Here is a 16235-nt window from a genome sequence, read left to right as displayed (position 1 = left end):
TCCCAGCCTATATTTTTGCTTGAGCTTTCCCCCGCCCAGCTGCAGGACCTTGCCCTTGGCCTTGTTGAACTTGATGAGGTTGGCTTGATGAGGGGCCCCTCTCTCCAGCCTGTCCTAGACTGCAGTTCCAGTAGTGCAGAGCATGAGTTGAATGTTGCCCATAAAATAAAACCTGGACACCACACCCTTAGGAAGCAGAAAGCACCCTGAACAGGTTGTCCTTTCCAGCTCTATTACAAAACATTGGATTGCTGAAAACTGTTCTGTTGATAGCAGGCCATGACTACCAAAGAGTGGTGTTTTTATTTATGTGCTACAAGCAGAACTTTGAATCATATTAATAACTGTTCTGACCTTTAATGCAGTTTAAATGATGCATCATTATGGTGGAATGTAACAATCTTTAATGGTTTTGTGATCGTAGCAGCTTACAGCTTTGCAAATAAATTGCATTTCTGGGAAATGAGCTAGTCCTTAACATTTTAAAAGTCATACTAGAGAGGCTGCAGTAGGCTACTGCACTTTAGTTTGCTGTGTTCATTTCTCTGCTCCTCAATACCAGACATGGACATAAGGGAATGAGGCCAGAGGAAAGCCAGGAAGGTGTTTAGGGGACTGGAGCCTTTCACAGGCAAGGGGAAGGTGGAAGAAGGAATAGGTTGGGATAGGCTGCCCAGGGAGGTGGTGGAGTCACTGTCCCTGGAGGTGTTCAAGAAATGTGTGGCCACAGTACCTGGGGCCATGGTTTAGTGCCAGTGGTGGTGTTGGGTTAACAATTGGACTTGATGATCTTAGAGGTCTTCTCCAACCAAAACAATCCTATGATGCTTTAAGAGCTGATAGAGTTTTTCTTGGAAGAGAGAAAGCTCAGTGGGGGTCCTGTCAATGATAGAAATTCTTCAGAGCCCCAGAGTAAAGAAGACTCAGCCAAACTCTTCTCAGTGTTGTCCAGTGACAGGACAAGAAGTAAGAGGCTAAAACTAAAATACAGAAAGTTCTATTTAAATACAAGAAAAATCTCCTCATTGTGACAGTGATTGAGTATTGCACAAAGGGACTGAACTATATGATCATAGAATCACTGAATGGTTTGGGGTGGAGAGGACCTTAAAGCTCATCCAGTTCCAACCCTCCTGCCATGTGCAGGGACACCTCCCACCAGCCCACGGTGCTCAAGTCCTGATCCATCCTGGTCTTGAACACCTCCAGGGAGGAGGCATCCACAGCCTCCCTGGGCAACCTGTTCCAGTGTCTCACCACCCTCACTGTTAAGAATTTCTTCCTCATCTCCTGTCTAAATCTGCCCTCTTCCAGCTCACAACCACTGTCCTTCATCCTATCACTCACCAAGACCTCACCAGTCCCTCACCAGTCTTCTTGTAGACCCCCTTCAGGTACTGGAAGGCCACTGTATGGTCTCCCTGGAGCTTTCTCTTCTCCAGGCTGAACAGCCACAATTCTTTTAAAGCTTGTCCCTATATGGGAGGTTCTCCAGCCTTCTGATTGTCTTCCTGGCTTCCTCTGGACCCACTCCAACAGGAAGCGTTGTCTGCTTACATGGGGATGCAATGACAAAGTGGTGGTTTGACTGTGCCAGAATGTGGTCAGTGTTAGGGCGTCAGGTAGTGGTAGGACTGGGTGGGGGACAGAACAAAACTAGAAATGGGTAGATTCAGATTGGATGTTAGGAAGAAATTCTTCACACTGAGGGTGGTGAGACACTGGAACAGGTTGCCCAGGGAGGTGGTGGAAGCCTCATCCCTGGAGGTGTCCAAGGTCAGGCTGGATGTGGCTCTGAGCAACCTGCTGTGGTGTGAGGTGTCCCTGGCCATGGCAGGGGGGTTGGAACTGGATGATCCTTGAGGTGCCTTCCAATTCTAACAATGCTATGATTCTGTGTTGATAGGTAAGAGGAGATGTTTGATTTCTAGGTCTCACATTTCATTTGATAGCATTTAGGTGTTCTTTGAAGCTGCTGCTGTGGATGTGTTGCTATAGTTAACAGCATTTCTGTCCTTCCTTGGTTAGATCTATCCGGGCTCGGTGGAGTTAATGCAGGTGATTGAAGATTTTATACACATTGTTGGAATGGGAATGATGGACTTTCAGAATTCATACCTAATGACTGGAAATGTAGGTAAGAAATAGGAATTTCTTCTATCAAATTTATGACCTATTGAAAAAAAAATCAGAAATTGCCAAGTATGTGCAACAGAGTTGCTGCTTCTCTCACAGTCCAGCTTGAGCTGTTCCTCCTCCAGGTGAACTCTGTTGCTTGCTTATCTCCAGTCTGGTTTAACACAGTTTGGATTTGTCTATAACTTTGTGTCTCAAGATCTAAATGCAAAGCTTCACACTCTAAATAAAATTCAGAGGATGCTCATCCCAACACTCTGAGCTGCAGGGATATCTTAGAGCATTTCCAGGACATCAAGTGTTTCAAATGGCAGTTTAGAGAGTGGTGCTAATGAAGATCATAATGACAGACTTCACACCTTCAGAAATGTTCATTTTGTTGACCTCTCTTTTAGTCTTCTGTTCTCCCAAGGCGTAGTCTCTGCACCTGTTAGGCTGTGATGATAATCAGCATAGATAAGCAATAATTTCTTTGCAATACTCTTCTGGTTGCCAAAATAATTCAAATTTACGGTTTCTTGCATCAATTTTTCTATGTGTGGCAGTTTCAAGTTTTTATTCAGATTTATTTTTCACACTTGCTTTTCAGCACTAACTGCCATGCAATAGAACCAAATAATAACCAAGTATCAAGCATGAAAATTCCTAGCAACTGAATCCCACTTGCTAATAGCCATAAATGGTTCTGCAATATCATAGCATTTTCTTATAGATTCAACAACAAAAGAAAAAAAGCCATTGCTGGAAAAGCTATTTGGTAAACATTTTGTCTTTCTATCTTGCTTTGTTCAATTCTCTTTCTCTAGCTGCACTTTCATAATGCCAGGAGAATGTTAGGGAGTTGTATGTAATGAACAGGTTGAAAATATGTTTGTATAGCAAAACCCTCTTTCAGGTTTTCTGTCAGCATCTTCCTGCACCTATATGTCAGTGAGTTCTTCAGCAGGCATGGACTTGAGGGGTGGGCCACTCACTGGATAAAGAATTGGCAGCATGGCTGAACTCAGGGAGTTGCAGTCAACAGCTCCATGTGCAAATGGAGACCAGTGTTGACCCCCAGGGGTTGGTACTGGGACCAGTGCTGTTTAACATCTTTGTTGATGACATAGGCAGTGGGATGGAGGCAGCCTCAGCAAGCCTGCTGATGACACCAAGTTGTGTGTTCCTGTGACAGGCTGGAGGGAAGGGATCCATCCAGAGGGACTTGGACAGGCTGGAGAGATGTGCCCATGATGACCTCATGAAGGTCAACAAGGCCAAGTGCAAGGTCCTGCACCTGGGTTGGGGCAATCCCAAGTGCAAATATAGGCTGAGTGAGGAGTGGCTGCAGAGCAGTCTGGAGGAGGAGGCCTTGGGGGTGTCAGTTGGTGACAAACTCCCCCAGGAGCCAGCAATGGTCCCTGGCAGCCCAGCAGGCAGCTGTGTGCTGAGCTGCATCCAGAGCAGGGAGAGCAGCAGCACAGGGAGGGGATTCTGCCCCTCTGCTCTGCTCTGCTGAGACCCCACCTGCAGCACTGCCTCCAGTTCTGGTGCCCCCAGCACAAGATGGACCTAGAACTGCTGGACAGGATCCAGAGGAGGTCACCAAGATGATCAGAGGGCTGGAGAACCTCCCCTATGGGAACAAACTGAGAGAGTTGGAGTTGTTCAGCCTGGAGAAAGGAGGCTGCAGGGAGCCTACAAGAAAGCTGGGGAGGGATCTTTTAGAAGAGCTTGTAGTGACAGGATGTGATGGTTTGAAACTGTCTTTTTAATTTTTCCTTGCAAAGTTCAGAACAGAGAAAATGAAAGAATGTAAATAAGTCACTATTGGGTGTAAGAAATCAAAATACTGATTGTTCTAAACACTTCCATTGGATAGATAGAAATGTTTAAGAACTATTACCCAAAACAAAGTAGGCATTCTGCACATTCTGCGTTCTGCAGTGGGGGCAGTTGCTGGGCTGTCTGGCTGCTGTTTCTTCTTCTCTTCTGGCTGAAGATAACACGTACTGACCTTGGCAGCTAAGTTAACAACTTTCTGCTCTAACTAACTCTGCTTCTCTGTCCAAGGGTGGTCTGGGGGGGAAGCTCCTGGGAGAGAGAGGCCCCTTTGGGAAGGGTCCCCTTTGGGGGGAAGCAAAGGGAGATTGGTTGTGCTTTTCTGTTGATTGTATAGAATCATAGAATCATAGAATCAAGAAGGCTGGAAGAGACCTCAAGGATCATCGAGTCCAACCTGTCACCCTACACCTCATGCCTATCTAAACCATGGCACCAAGTGCCACGTCCAATCCCCTCTTGAACACCTCCAGGGATGGTGACTCCACCACCTCCCTGGGCAGCACATTCCAATGGCCAACCACTCTCTCTGTGAAGAACTTTCTCCTCACCTCCAGCCTAAACTTCCCCTGATATAGCTTGAGACTGTGTCCTCTTGTTCTGGTGCTGGGTGCCTGGGAGAAGAGCCCAACCCCCACCTGCCTGCAACCTTCCTTCAGGTAGTTGTAGACAGCAATGAGGTCTCCCCTGAGCCTCCTCTTCTCCAGGCTAAACACCCCCAGCTCCCTCAGCCTCTCCTCATAGGGCTTTTGCTCAAGGCCTCTCCCCAGCCTCATTGCCCTTCTCTGGACATGCTCCAGCAATTCAACATCTTTCCTAAACTGAGGGGCCCAGAACTGGACTCAGTACTCCAGGTGTGGCCTAACCAGTGCTGTGTACAGGGGTACAATGACCTCCCTGCTCCTGCTGGCCACACTATGCCTGATGCAGGCCAGGATGCCATTGGCTCTCTTGGCCACCTGGGCACACTGCTGGCTCATGTTCAGCTGCTGTCAACCAGTACCCCCAGGTCCCTTTCTGCCTGGCTGCTCTCCAGCCACTCTGACCCCAGCCTGTAGCTCTTCATGGGGTTGTTGTGGCCAAAGTGGAGCACCCAGCACTTGGATTTGTTGAATGCCATCCCTTTGCACTCTGTATATATTTGTAAATGTTGTGAATTTTGTATATTTGTACATATTCATTGCATTTCATCATAGATTGTAGATTCTGCCTTGTAAATACAGCTTTCATTTGCTTCCAGACTGGGCTAGCCTGGTTATTGTCAGTGGGGGTGAATTTCAGCTCTCACTGACACACAGGACAAGAGGGAATGGATCGAAGCTTGAGGTGGGCAGTTAGACTGGAGATTGAAAAGAAATTCTTTCCAGTGAGGGTGGTGAGACACTGGCACAGGTTGCCCAGGGAGGTTGTGGATGCCTCCTCCTTGGAAAGGTGTCAAGGCCAGGCTGGATGAGGCCTTGAGCAACCTGGGCTGGTGGGAGGTGTCCCAGCCCATAGCAGTGCTGTTGAAACTACCTGATCTTTATCGTCCTCTCCAAGCCAAACCATTCTAGGAGTCTATGAATTAATTATAAGTTGCATGGTCATTTCAAAATAAGTTGGCAGAAGAGAGGAGGAGAAGTGGTAGAGGGTCCCCCTTGAAAACTAAGCTTGCTGTGGATGATAAATGTTAGTTGTTCTCCTGTTCCTAGTCAGATTGACAAGGCACAACCTTGAATTGGAGATGTGTCAAAGAACTCAACACAAAGAGCTCTGCCACTCTTAAAATGTTTAATTTATTGGGTTTTTTTCCTCAGCAAGCAGTATGGGGAACTTCAGCTTTTAAGCAGTGATTTGTTAGTTCTGCTGTTTACTCTTTGCCCTGTAGTGCCACTTGAAGCTTCCTCCAGTTGTCAGTCCCTCATTGTGCTGGAGCCTGCACAAATGTATCAAGCAAAAGGCAGCACCCTCCTTGAAATGCTCATCCCATGGCATTGTTTTTTAGAGCCAAATAAGAAGCTGAGCTTATTTAAAGAGCAGAGCCCCTGCTGCTTGGCATCTTGTACTGCATCCTGATATGTTTGGCCTCTGAAAGATGTGGTGGTGGCGGGGGGGAGGGAGAGAGAGAGGGAAAACACCCCTGGAAAATGTTTTAAATGGTTGCCTTTGAATAATTTTGTATCTCTCCATATTCATGGCTTCAAATGGGGAAGAGCAACAGCTTTCCAATGCAATCAGCAAGCCTGCTGTGCACTGGCTAGTCCAGAGAGCTGCAGTATCTGAGCAGCCCTTTCTTTTGATTATCTTCCTCTTCCCGCACCAGAAGATATTTTTAGGCACTCAGGAGTAGGTCTGTTCTTAACTGTGTAACCATCAAAGGAAGAGAAAGAGACTGAGCCACGTGAAATGAATTTTGGAGGCTCAGGAGGGGACATTATTGTTCTCTACAACTACCTGAAAGGGAGGTTGTAGCCCGGTGGGGGTTGGTCTCTTCTCCCAGGCAACCAGTGACAGAAAAAGAGGACACAGTCTCAAGCTGTGCAGGGGGAAGTTTAGGCTTGATCTTAGAAAGAAGTTCTTCCCAGAGAGAGAGATTGGCCCTTGGAAGGGGCTGCCCAGGGAGGTGGTAAGGTCGACGTCCCTGGAGGTGCTTAACAGAAGTCTGGATGAGGCACTTGGTGCCAGTGTCTAATTGATTAGGTTGGGTTGGGTGATCAGTTGGACTTGATGATCTCTTCCAACCTGGCTGGTTCTGTGCATCTGTAGATTTATTCTGCCTCCTGAGCTCTGTGCCTGGATGTGTTGGTGGGAGGGAGCTCAGCCTCTCTTGGCTCGGTCAGCCGTGAAGGAGGAAAAGGACAAGGTCACTGCTGAGCGACTCGTTGGCCGTGCTGGAGCTCAGGGGACGTGGTGAGATGGGGACTGAAGGTTGTTATCAGCATGGGGAGATTTCTTTTTGACACAAACAAGGAAGGGAGATATTTGGAATGATTCAGTGTGGTTGCCCTCAGGGGGTTGACATAACCCTGTCTGACTGGGGAGGCAGTGGGAATTTCGGGAACGTTGATCTCAGCTGAGAGGAGTGAACTCTGCAGTTGCCTTGTCTCAGCATTCATTCTGCTGTGCCAACAGGAGTTTATAAAAAAAACTTGGGAGGTCTTCTTTATGATTTATAATAACATTCTTTAGCCATGCAGGAAGCAGCTAAGTGCAGGAAGGAGGCCCAACATCTTTAAACAGGGCTGTCCAGGAGGTACCATTTACCACTCAATCTACTATCCAAACTTAAATTGATGCTAACATCCAAATCTAGACTGAGGCTGGAGATGAGGAAGAAATTCTTGCCAGTGAGGGTGGTGAGACACTGGAAGATATTGTCCAAGGAGGTCATGGATGCCTCCTCCCTGGAGGTGTTTAAGGCCAGGCTGGATGAGGATCTGAGCAAGCTGGGCTGGTGGGATGTGTCCCTGCCCATGGCAGGGGGTTGGAACTAGATGATGTAGTGGACATGGTGGTGCTGGCTTGATGGTTGGACTTGATGATCTTAGAGGTCTTTTCCAACCTTAATGACTCTATGATTCTAATTCCTGATTCTATGATTCCTGATCTTCAAAGTCCTTTCTAATCCAAACCATTCTGTGACTATCAAAATATTCCCTCAGCACCTTCAGGTATTTTAAATGTTCTTTGCTGTATTTTCATTTTAGCATCACTTTACAGTTCGGAAATGTGGGGAAAAGGATTCAGTACTGAAGACGAACTGCTGCTGCTTGTCAGCAACATCAGTCCAGCAGATTTCACAGTATTGCACTGAGCTCTTGCTTTCCTTCTATTGCCTCCAGAGATTCATAGGTTCATAGAATGGTTTAGGTTGGAAGGGACCTTAAGGATCATCCAGTTCCAACCCCCCTGCCACAGGCTGGGAAATGCCACCAGCCCAGGTTGCTCCAGGCCACAGCCAGCCTAGCTTTGAACACCTCCAGGGAGTGGCCATCCACAACCTCCCTGGGCAACCTCTTCCAGTGCCTTACACCAGCCTTGCTGTAAAAAATGTCTTGCTAATATGTAGTTCATTTATTCCTAATATCTAGTTAATTTGTAATTGAATGGCACTGTTAGTGATCCATACACAATCTGTCAACTTGAACAGAAGAAGTTCAAGTTCTTATGTTCAACATCTAAACATGAGAATGAACTTCTTCACTTTGAGGGTGCTGGAACCCTGGAGCAAGCTTCCCAGAGAGGTTGTGGAGTCTCCTTCTCTGGAGACATTCAAAACCCACCTGGATGTGTTCCTGTGTGACCTTCTGTAGGTGAAGCTGCCATGGCAGGGGGGTTGAAGTAGATGATCTCCAGAGGTCAATTCCAACCCCTCTCATTCTGTGTTTCTGTGATTCTGGGACCACCTAATTGTGTTTGACACATGCGCCAATTTCCTGAGATCCTCAGCAGGTGGAATTTGATTTTCTTTTTCTTTTCAAGACACAGAAAGCAGCTATGAAAGTAAGAAGCTATGATTTACCAAGTTTACTACACAACAACCACATCCTTAGCTCATGGCATGTGGGAAATGATGAAAGTTACCTTAACTCTGTGGTAGCCTACAACAAGCCACGCTATTATAGATTTGGAATTAGGTAGGAATATCCCTTGGAACAGTTGCTACAATTTTTGAGGTGGTGGCTTTTAATTCCTCCTCCCCCTTTTTTTTTTATTTCTTTGCTGCTTCTCAATAAAACATCAGAGTCTGGTTCCAAATGTGGGTGATCCAATATGGGGCTTGTTTGGGCAGCTCAATCAAGTCAGCTCCATTTCCACTGGAACAAGGCACATCTCCTCTTAGCTCTTTTCTCAAGGGCATGAAAAGCTTCCCAAATGTAAAAACAACAGTTTGCTGCTAGGTGGCTGGGCCAGATGGTATTTGTTTTATCTGTGTGCTGCCAGTTCTGTGTTAGAGTCCTTTAAGAAATGATTAGGTGAAATAAAAGCCTCTGATGGGAGGTGGAAGCCTCATTCCTCATCTTGCTCCTTCTCTTCTTGTTCCTCCACCTCCTCCTCCTCCTCCTTAGGGCCAGCTGAACAGGCAGAGGAGAAAGAGAGTGTGAAAAAAAACCAAAAAACAAAAAACTAGGAAATTTCGCTACCACTCAGACTCCTTGGAATAGCTTCAAGCAGAGCCCCAGCTGCAAGGACACAACATGCAGTGGGAGAAAAGCTTTGAAACCACCTTATCACTCCTTGCTTTCAATTCTCTGTCCTGATTTTAGATCAAAGAGTGAATCTTGGCTTTTAATAGCCTTTTGAACTCCCTTTTTTCTCATGGTGGGGAGCTAAAGGCTCAAGCAGAACTACCTCAGGGCTTTGGTTGATTTGGGATCTCCTCACAGTAAATTGCTAAAGAATTCTGAAGAGCTAAAAGGTGACTGAACTACTATCAAGAAAAATTCATCTTTTAGTTAAAGAAAATATAATCTCTAGGCTGAAAGGCTGAAGTGCCACAAGCCTAAATATCTTTAAAGGTGTAAGTGGAACGTGGAACTGGAGATAGGGAGCAGTCAATGGTTGGACTTGATGATCTTGGAGGCCTTTTCCAACCAAAACAATTCCCTGGTTCTATTAGGAGATCCATGTTTCTATGGCAAATGAGGATTCTCTTTTAAAGGACAATTTTCCCTCTGGTTTCAAATGAATTCCTGGAAAACCAGCAGCCAAAACATGGTTAAAGGAGATTCTCTTGTCTAAAGTCAAGCTTACAGCTCTTAGAAGATATTAATCACAGGGTCTCACAGGATGTGGGGGGTTGGAAGGGACCTCTGCAGACCATTGAGTCTAACCCCCCTGCCCAGAGCAGGACCATAGAATGAGAACAGCAAATCATCTGGAAGTGCAGCCTGCTGGAATGGATGTTATTAGAAACTGACAGAAAACACAGGGAAATCCCAGCAGTGGTTTTTACCTTGATTTTAGGACCAGATGATCTTTACTGAGAGAGTGGTGAGGTGCTGGAACAGGCTGCCCAGGGAGGTGGTGGAGTCACCATCCCTGGAGGTGTTCAAGAAGCTGTAGATGTGGTGCTTCAGGATATGATTTAGTGGGCATGGTAGTGGAGTTATGGTTGGACTTGATGATCTTAGAGGGATTTTCCAGCCTTAGTGATTCCATGATTCTTTGATTCCATGATTCTTTGAGTCTATGATTCCATGATGCTATGAATCCATGATTCTATGATTCTATGACTATGATTCCATGATTCTATGATTCCATGGTTCTATGATTCTATTATTCCACGATTCTATGACTCTATGATTCTATCATTCTATGATTCTCTGATTCCATGATTCTATCATTCTATGATTCCATGGTTCTATGATTCTATCATTCCATGATTCTATGATTCCATGGTTCTATGATTCTATTATTCCATGATTCTGTGACTCTATGATTCTATCATTCCATGATTCTATGATTCCATGATTCTATCATTCTATGGATTCCATGATTCTATCATTCTATGATTCTATCATTCTATGATTCCATGGTTCTATCATTCTATCATTCCATGATTCTATCATTCTATCTCTCCATGATTCTCTGATTTAAGGTCCCTTCCAACCCCACCCATTCTATGATTCTGTGCACATCAGTGTTTGAGTGGTCAGTCATCTTTAAAAATGTGGAGATACCACAAAGTTATGGAGAATAGGAAAAGCGAGGAGGAACTGACCATCTCCAGGGAAAAATGAGAAGGGACATCCACTGGCAGCTGAAGTTCAGGGTTGACAGAGCATGTAGGAGGAAGCAGTTATTCAAGATCCCGTGTAAGGATATAAAAGAATTCAGTAAAAAGCCATGGTCATTGTTTAGCAGAGCTCAGACAGTCACACAATCACAGAATGGTAGGGGTTGGAAGTGGCCTTCAGAGTTCATCCAGTCCAACCCCCCTGCCAGAGCAGGATCACCCAGGGCAGGTCACACAGGAACACTTCCAGGTGGGCTTTGAAAGTCTGGAGAGAAGGAGACTGCACAACCTCTCTGGGAAGCCTGCTCCAGGGCTCAGCACCCTCAGAGTAAAGAGTTTTCTCCTCATGTTGATGTGGAATCTGCTGTGCTCCAGCTTGTACTTGTCACTGGGTACCACTAAACAGAGCCTGGCACCTCCATGCTGACACCCACCCCTCAGATACTTATAGCCTTTGATCAGATCCCCTCTCAGCTTTCTCCTCTGAAGAATAAACAACCCCAGGGCTCTCAGACTTTCTGCATAGGGGACATGACAAAGCTGCTGAAGGCAGTGGGAAATCTCCCTCCTGAGGACAGGCTGAGGGAGCTGAGGCCCTTCAGTTTAGACTAGAGGAGCCTGAAGGGTGCCCTCATTCATGTTGATAAAGATGTGCAGGGCAGTGTTGGGAGGACAGAGCCAGGCTCTGCTTAGGTATGTCCAGGGACAGGACAAAGGGCAAGGACTGAAAGCTGGAGCCCAGGAGGTGCCACAAGAACAGAAGGGAAAACTTTGTCACTGTGAGGGAGCTGGAGCCCTGGAGCAGGCTGCCCAGAGAGCTTGTGGAAACATTCAGTCCCACCTGGATGTGTTCCTATGTTGCCTTCCTTAGGTGATCCTGATCTGGCAGGGGGGTTGAACTCCATCTTCGGAGTCCCTTCCAACCCCTAACATTCTGTGATTCTGTGTGATCAAGTCCAGCCACTCACCTTGAACCCACAATCCTCCCACTAACTGCCAAGCCAAAAGTCAGTCTTTGCTTCCTTATAGGCAAGGGGAAATCCTGGCCAGGACAGCAGTTCAGGCATCTAAAGGAAGGACCTGGGTTGCCTTCTGGAATTTCTTCTAGTGGCTGTAACAACAGCTCTGAAGCTCTCTGTGCTCACAAGCTTTGTTTACTCACCAAGCAGCACTCCTCAGTGCTTTAGCTGACAAGCTCAGGTTTGATTGATCCATGTCATGTGAAGCAATCAGGAGTGCTGCTGTGTGAGTAAATAAAACTGGTGAACAAAGGCAGGTTCAGAGCTGCATGATAAAAAAATAATTACTAGAATAACAGATTGGGAGCTGGACTGATTAGAACAGATCCTTGGGAACAGATTGGGAAAGGAGATGAGATGTACACAACTGAGAAGTGAATGGAGAAAATAAAACAGGCTGACATCTCTGTTTAGTCTTGCTCCCAGGGAAAACACAGATCCTTAACTCAGCTCTGCAGCAGCACACTTAATTCTGAATGAGCAGCAGGCCAAGGTCTTCAGAGGAACAAAATAAAACATGTAGACATCTGTGTACTGAATGCAGCTAGCTGGGAGATTATAGGAGGAAATTAAGAGGTGTAAGCCAGGCTTCCATGCATAAATCAGCTTCTAACTAACAGCCTGTTATCTCTCTCCTTAAAAATGGCTGCTGTGACACTGGGCTGAGTAATATCAGCCAGTGGAGTAATTAACATAAGAGTTTTCAGCTAAGGCTTCCTACCAAGCTGCTGGGAGAAGCCTTAGGAATGTTGGCAGAGAGCAAAGTCTGATTTCTGCCTTCACAGCCAGTCTAGGATGCCATAAGGGAGAAAAATACTTTAAAAGCAGTGGCCATTGTGCTGTGTTTTTCCATGTTTTCTTGTTTCCCCCCCCTCAGATCTGCTATTCCATGTTCATATCCATGAAATATGTACCCAAAGTTTCAGTAGAATCATAGATTAGTTTGGGTTGGGAAAGACTTCTGAGATCATCAAGTCCAACCTTCCACCCAACACCACCATGGCCACTAAACCATGTCCCCAGAGTGCCATGGCCACAGGTTTCTGGAACACCTCCAGGGATGGGGACTCCACCACCTCCCTGGAGAGCCTCTGCCAGTCCCTGACCATCTCTTCCATAAATAAATTTTTTCCTCATATCCAACCTAAACCTCCCCTGGCACAATTTCAGGCCATTTTGCCTCATCCTCTCACCTGATTCTGTGGGTTTATGAAGTATACCTTAACATTTTCCAGACTTAGAGAAATGTAGAAATGTTAGCGGCCAAAGGAGTTTCTCCAGCTGTGAGACACAAGGGATCAAACACTTGCTGAGATTTGGGACCCCTAGGAAATGAGCAAGCTGAATTTCTCTCTGTTGCTGTAGGTTCCTTCATCTTCTTTCCAAAGTAGGATTTTTAGGTCTTGTGAATTGTAGATCCTGCTCATCCTCTCTAGAATCTTCTCCACAGGACACATTTCATTCACTTAGCCCAATGGCATCTATCTAGTCTATATTTTTGTATCAGTGATCACAGAAGCACAGGTTCTCAGCTTCCATGATTGATGTACAGTCTCACTCTCCTCTTTCCCTGTTCTCCATTTGCTCAAACCATTTGTAACAATCTTCTGCTGGTCAAAAGCTAGCAGAAGAGGCAGCTTGCAGAGACAACACCCTGGAGGTGTTCAGGGCCAGGCTGGATGAGGCCTTGAGCAATCTGATCTAGTGGGAAGTGTCCCTGGCCATGCCATGGTGGTGGGAACTGGATCATCTTTAAGGTCCTTTCCAGCCTAAACATTTCAATGAATCTATGAAACAGGAAAACTACAGAAAAAGGTCAGCTGAACAATTTTATATCCTTACAGACTTTTGCCCCATGTATATTCATATCCTTTCCTTTGCAGCAGCCTCAGCAATTCCTTGATCAGATCAATATGTTTGCTTTCAGAGGACTCAGGCTTTTCCCTCTGATTAAAGAGGAAAAGCCTCCTGCACACTTTGAAGGTCCAGCTCACTGCTGCCTCTGACTTCCTGCCTGATGTACATGGTGGAGAGCTCCTATTTCTTTCTCAATACCAAAAAAAGCTTTCTAAATGATTCACATTCCCTGGAAACTTAGCAGTGAACAGTGCATGAAAAAGCAGATTTGATTTTTTTTTTTGCCTCTCTCTTTTCTGAACCTGCACTATTCAGTGGTCCTGAGGAATTGCAGCTCTCAGGTACTAAGATTAAAAGTGATTAATATCAAAGGCAGATCTCTAGGAATCTTTGTCAAACAATCATCACAAATGCAGATAAAAATTCTGGCTTAATTCTAGGATTAAATTCTAAGAGCAGTCTAAATGTAGTAGTTTTGTGTACTAATTGTCAGTAGTTCTGTTTATTAATTGTCCTTAAAGCTAAAGAAAAGATTTGTTCAGTATTATTAAATGGATGCAAGAAGAAACTGGAATCATCTGAGGTGTTTCTCTTCACTACCTTCTGTTATGATAGAGAGGAGTAAAAGGTTCTAAGGAAATGGAAACTATAAACCATGCAGACACCCAGGCTTCAGTCTGATTAAAAGAGATTCATAGATTCATAGATTCATAGAATAGTTCGGGTTGGAAGGGACCTTAAGGATCATCTAGGTCCAACCCCCTACCATGGGCAGGAACACCTCCCACTAGCCCAGGCTGCTCAAAGCCTCATCCAGCCTGGCCTTGAACACCTCCTTAGAGTAGTGTTGCCAGAGATGGAGAGAGGGGATCCTGCCCCTCTGCTCTGCTCTGGGGAGACCTCACCTGCAGTGCTGGGGCCAGATATGGAACCCCCAGCACAGAAAGGACCTGGACCTGATAGAGAGGGTCCAGAGGAGGCCACAAAGATGATCAGAGGGCTGGAACACCTCTGCTATAAAGACAGGACAAAGAATTGGGGCTGTTCAGTCTGGAGAAGAGAAGGCTTCAGGGTGTCCTTTTAGCTGCATTTCAGTAGCTGAAGGGGATCTAAAGGAAGGCTGGGGAGGGACTGTTCAGAAGGGCTTCTGTGGATAGGATGAGGGGCAATGGTTTGAAACTGGAGCAGGGCAGGGTTAGGTTGGACATCAGGAAGAAGCTCTGCACAATGGGAGTAGAGAAATACTGGAACAGGTTGCCCAAGGATGTGGTGGAGGCTCCATCCCTGGAGACATTCAAGCTCAGACTTGATCTGACCCTGGGTAGCTTGCTCTAGTTGGAGGTGTCCCTGCTGAGTGCATGGGGCTTGGACAAGATGAGCTTTGAGGCTCTCTTCCAACCTGATGCAATCTGTGACTCTGCGTCTATCTGGAGGCATGGAATGAGCTGCAGGCAGCATTCCTCTGTATGGCTTTTAAGATTATAGCTCTGGAAATGGTCTTGTAGAAAATATATTTCATCTCATTACATGAATGACTTTTCATCTACTCTGTGGTGCAGAGTTTATGCTCTCCTATAATGGCTTTTATGTTGTAGATATTTGTTTGCTAACTTAGAAAGTCTTCCAGTTTTAGTGCAATTGCATTAGACAATAGTTAGCAGTGTCAGTTATATCTATTGTTTTGTACATACATTGGTATTAAAACCTTATGGCTTGATGCTATCTTGGGCTGCTCAGTAATCAAGTATCTTGAAAGGAGGCAGATTTCAAGTACATCTCTGGGAAAATAGGGTATGGATGTAATAACTTCTCCTGAAACCGTTGTCTCTGCTCTTGTGGCAGAGTACCAAGGATAGATTAGATTCAGAGATTCATAGAATTGGTAAAGTTGGAAAGGAATTTAAAGATCATCCAGTTCCAACCCCCCCTCCCACCAGCCCAGGTTGCTTCAGGGTTCATCCAGCCTGGCCTTGAACACCTTCAGGGAGGGAGTATCCACAGCCTCCCAGTTCCAGTGTCTCCCCACCCTCACTGCAAAGAATTTCTTCCTAATCTCCAGTCTCAGTTTCCCCTCTTCCAGCTTCAATCCATTGTCCCTCAATCTCTCTCTATAAACCTTGTAAAAAGTCCCTTCCTGACTCTCTTGTAGGCCTCCTTAGGTACTAGAAGGCTGCTCTAAGGTCTCCTTGGAGCCTTCTCTTCTCCAGGCTAAACAACTCCAACTCTCTCAGCCTGTCCCCATAAGGGAGGTTCTCCAGTAGTGTGATCATCTTCCTGGCCTCCTCTGGACCCTCTCCAGCAGTTCTATGTCCCTCTTGTGCTGTGGGCACCAGAGCTGGAGGCAGTGCTGCAGGTGGGGTCTGAGCAGAGCAGAGCAGAGGGGCAGAATCCCCTCCCTGTGCTGCTGCTCTCCCTGCTCTGGATGCAGCTCAGCACTCAGCTGCCTGATGGGCTGCCAGGGACCATTGCTGACTCCTGGGGGAGTTTGTCACCAACTGACACCCCCAAGCCAGGCATGAGAGCTGATCCCAGAGGTAAATCCTTGCAAAGCCATTCACATGTATATAAATCCTGCCCCTTGGTGAAATTTTTCTTCCCCATATTGGCCCCAATACCTCATCTCCAATAAAGCAGAGGAATGAGAAGAGACTACCCTGCCCAAGGGGAAGAAACTGTGGGACAGA

At 46.0% G+C, this 16235-nt stretch overlaps 1 protein-coding gene across 1 annotated transcript in view; it reads left to right on the top strand.

The window, feature by feature from the left end:
- The window catches only part of ADGRB3 (adhesion G protein-coupled receptor B3), a 496325-nt gene that overhangs the window by 244476 nt on the left and 235614 nt on the right, over positions 1–16235 (top strand). The window contains exon 11 of the mRNA XM_054392660.1: positions 2029–2137. Within this exon, the coding sequence (XP_054248635.1) occupies positions 2029–2137 (109 nt within the window). The remainder of the gene's footprint in view (positions 1–2028; positions 2138–16235) is intronic.

The sequence above is a fragment of the Indicator indicator genome, chromosome 2 (assembly GCF_027791375.1).
Source record: "Indicator indicator isolate 239-I01 chromosome 2, UM_Iind_1.1, whole genome shotgun sequence".
Classification (NCBI taxonomy): Eukaryota; Metazoa; Chordata; class Aves; order Piciformes; family Indicatoridae; genus Indicator; species Indicator indicator.
Note: the sequence above shows the minus strand (reverse complement) of the source record. Positions and strands in the feature narration are given on the sequence as shown.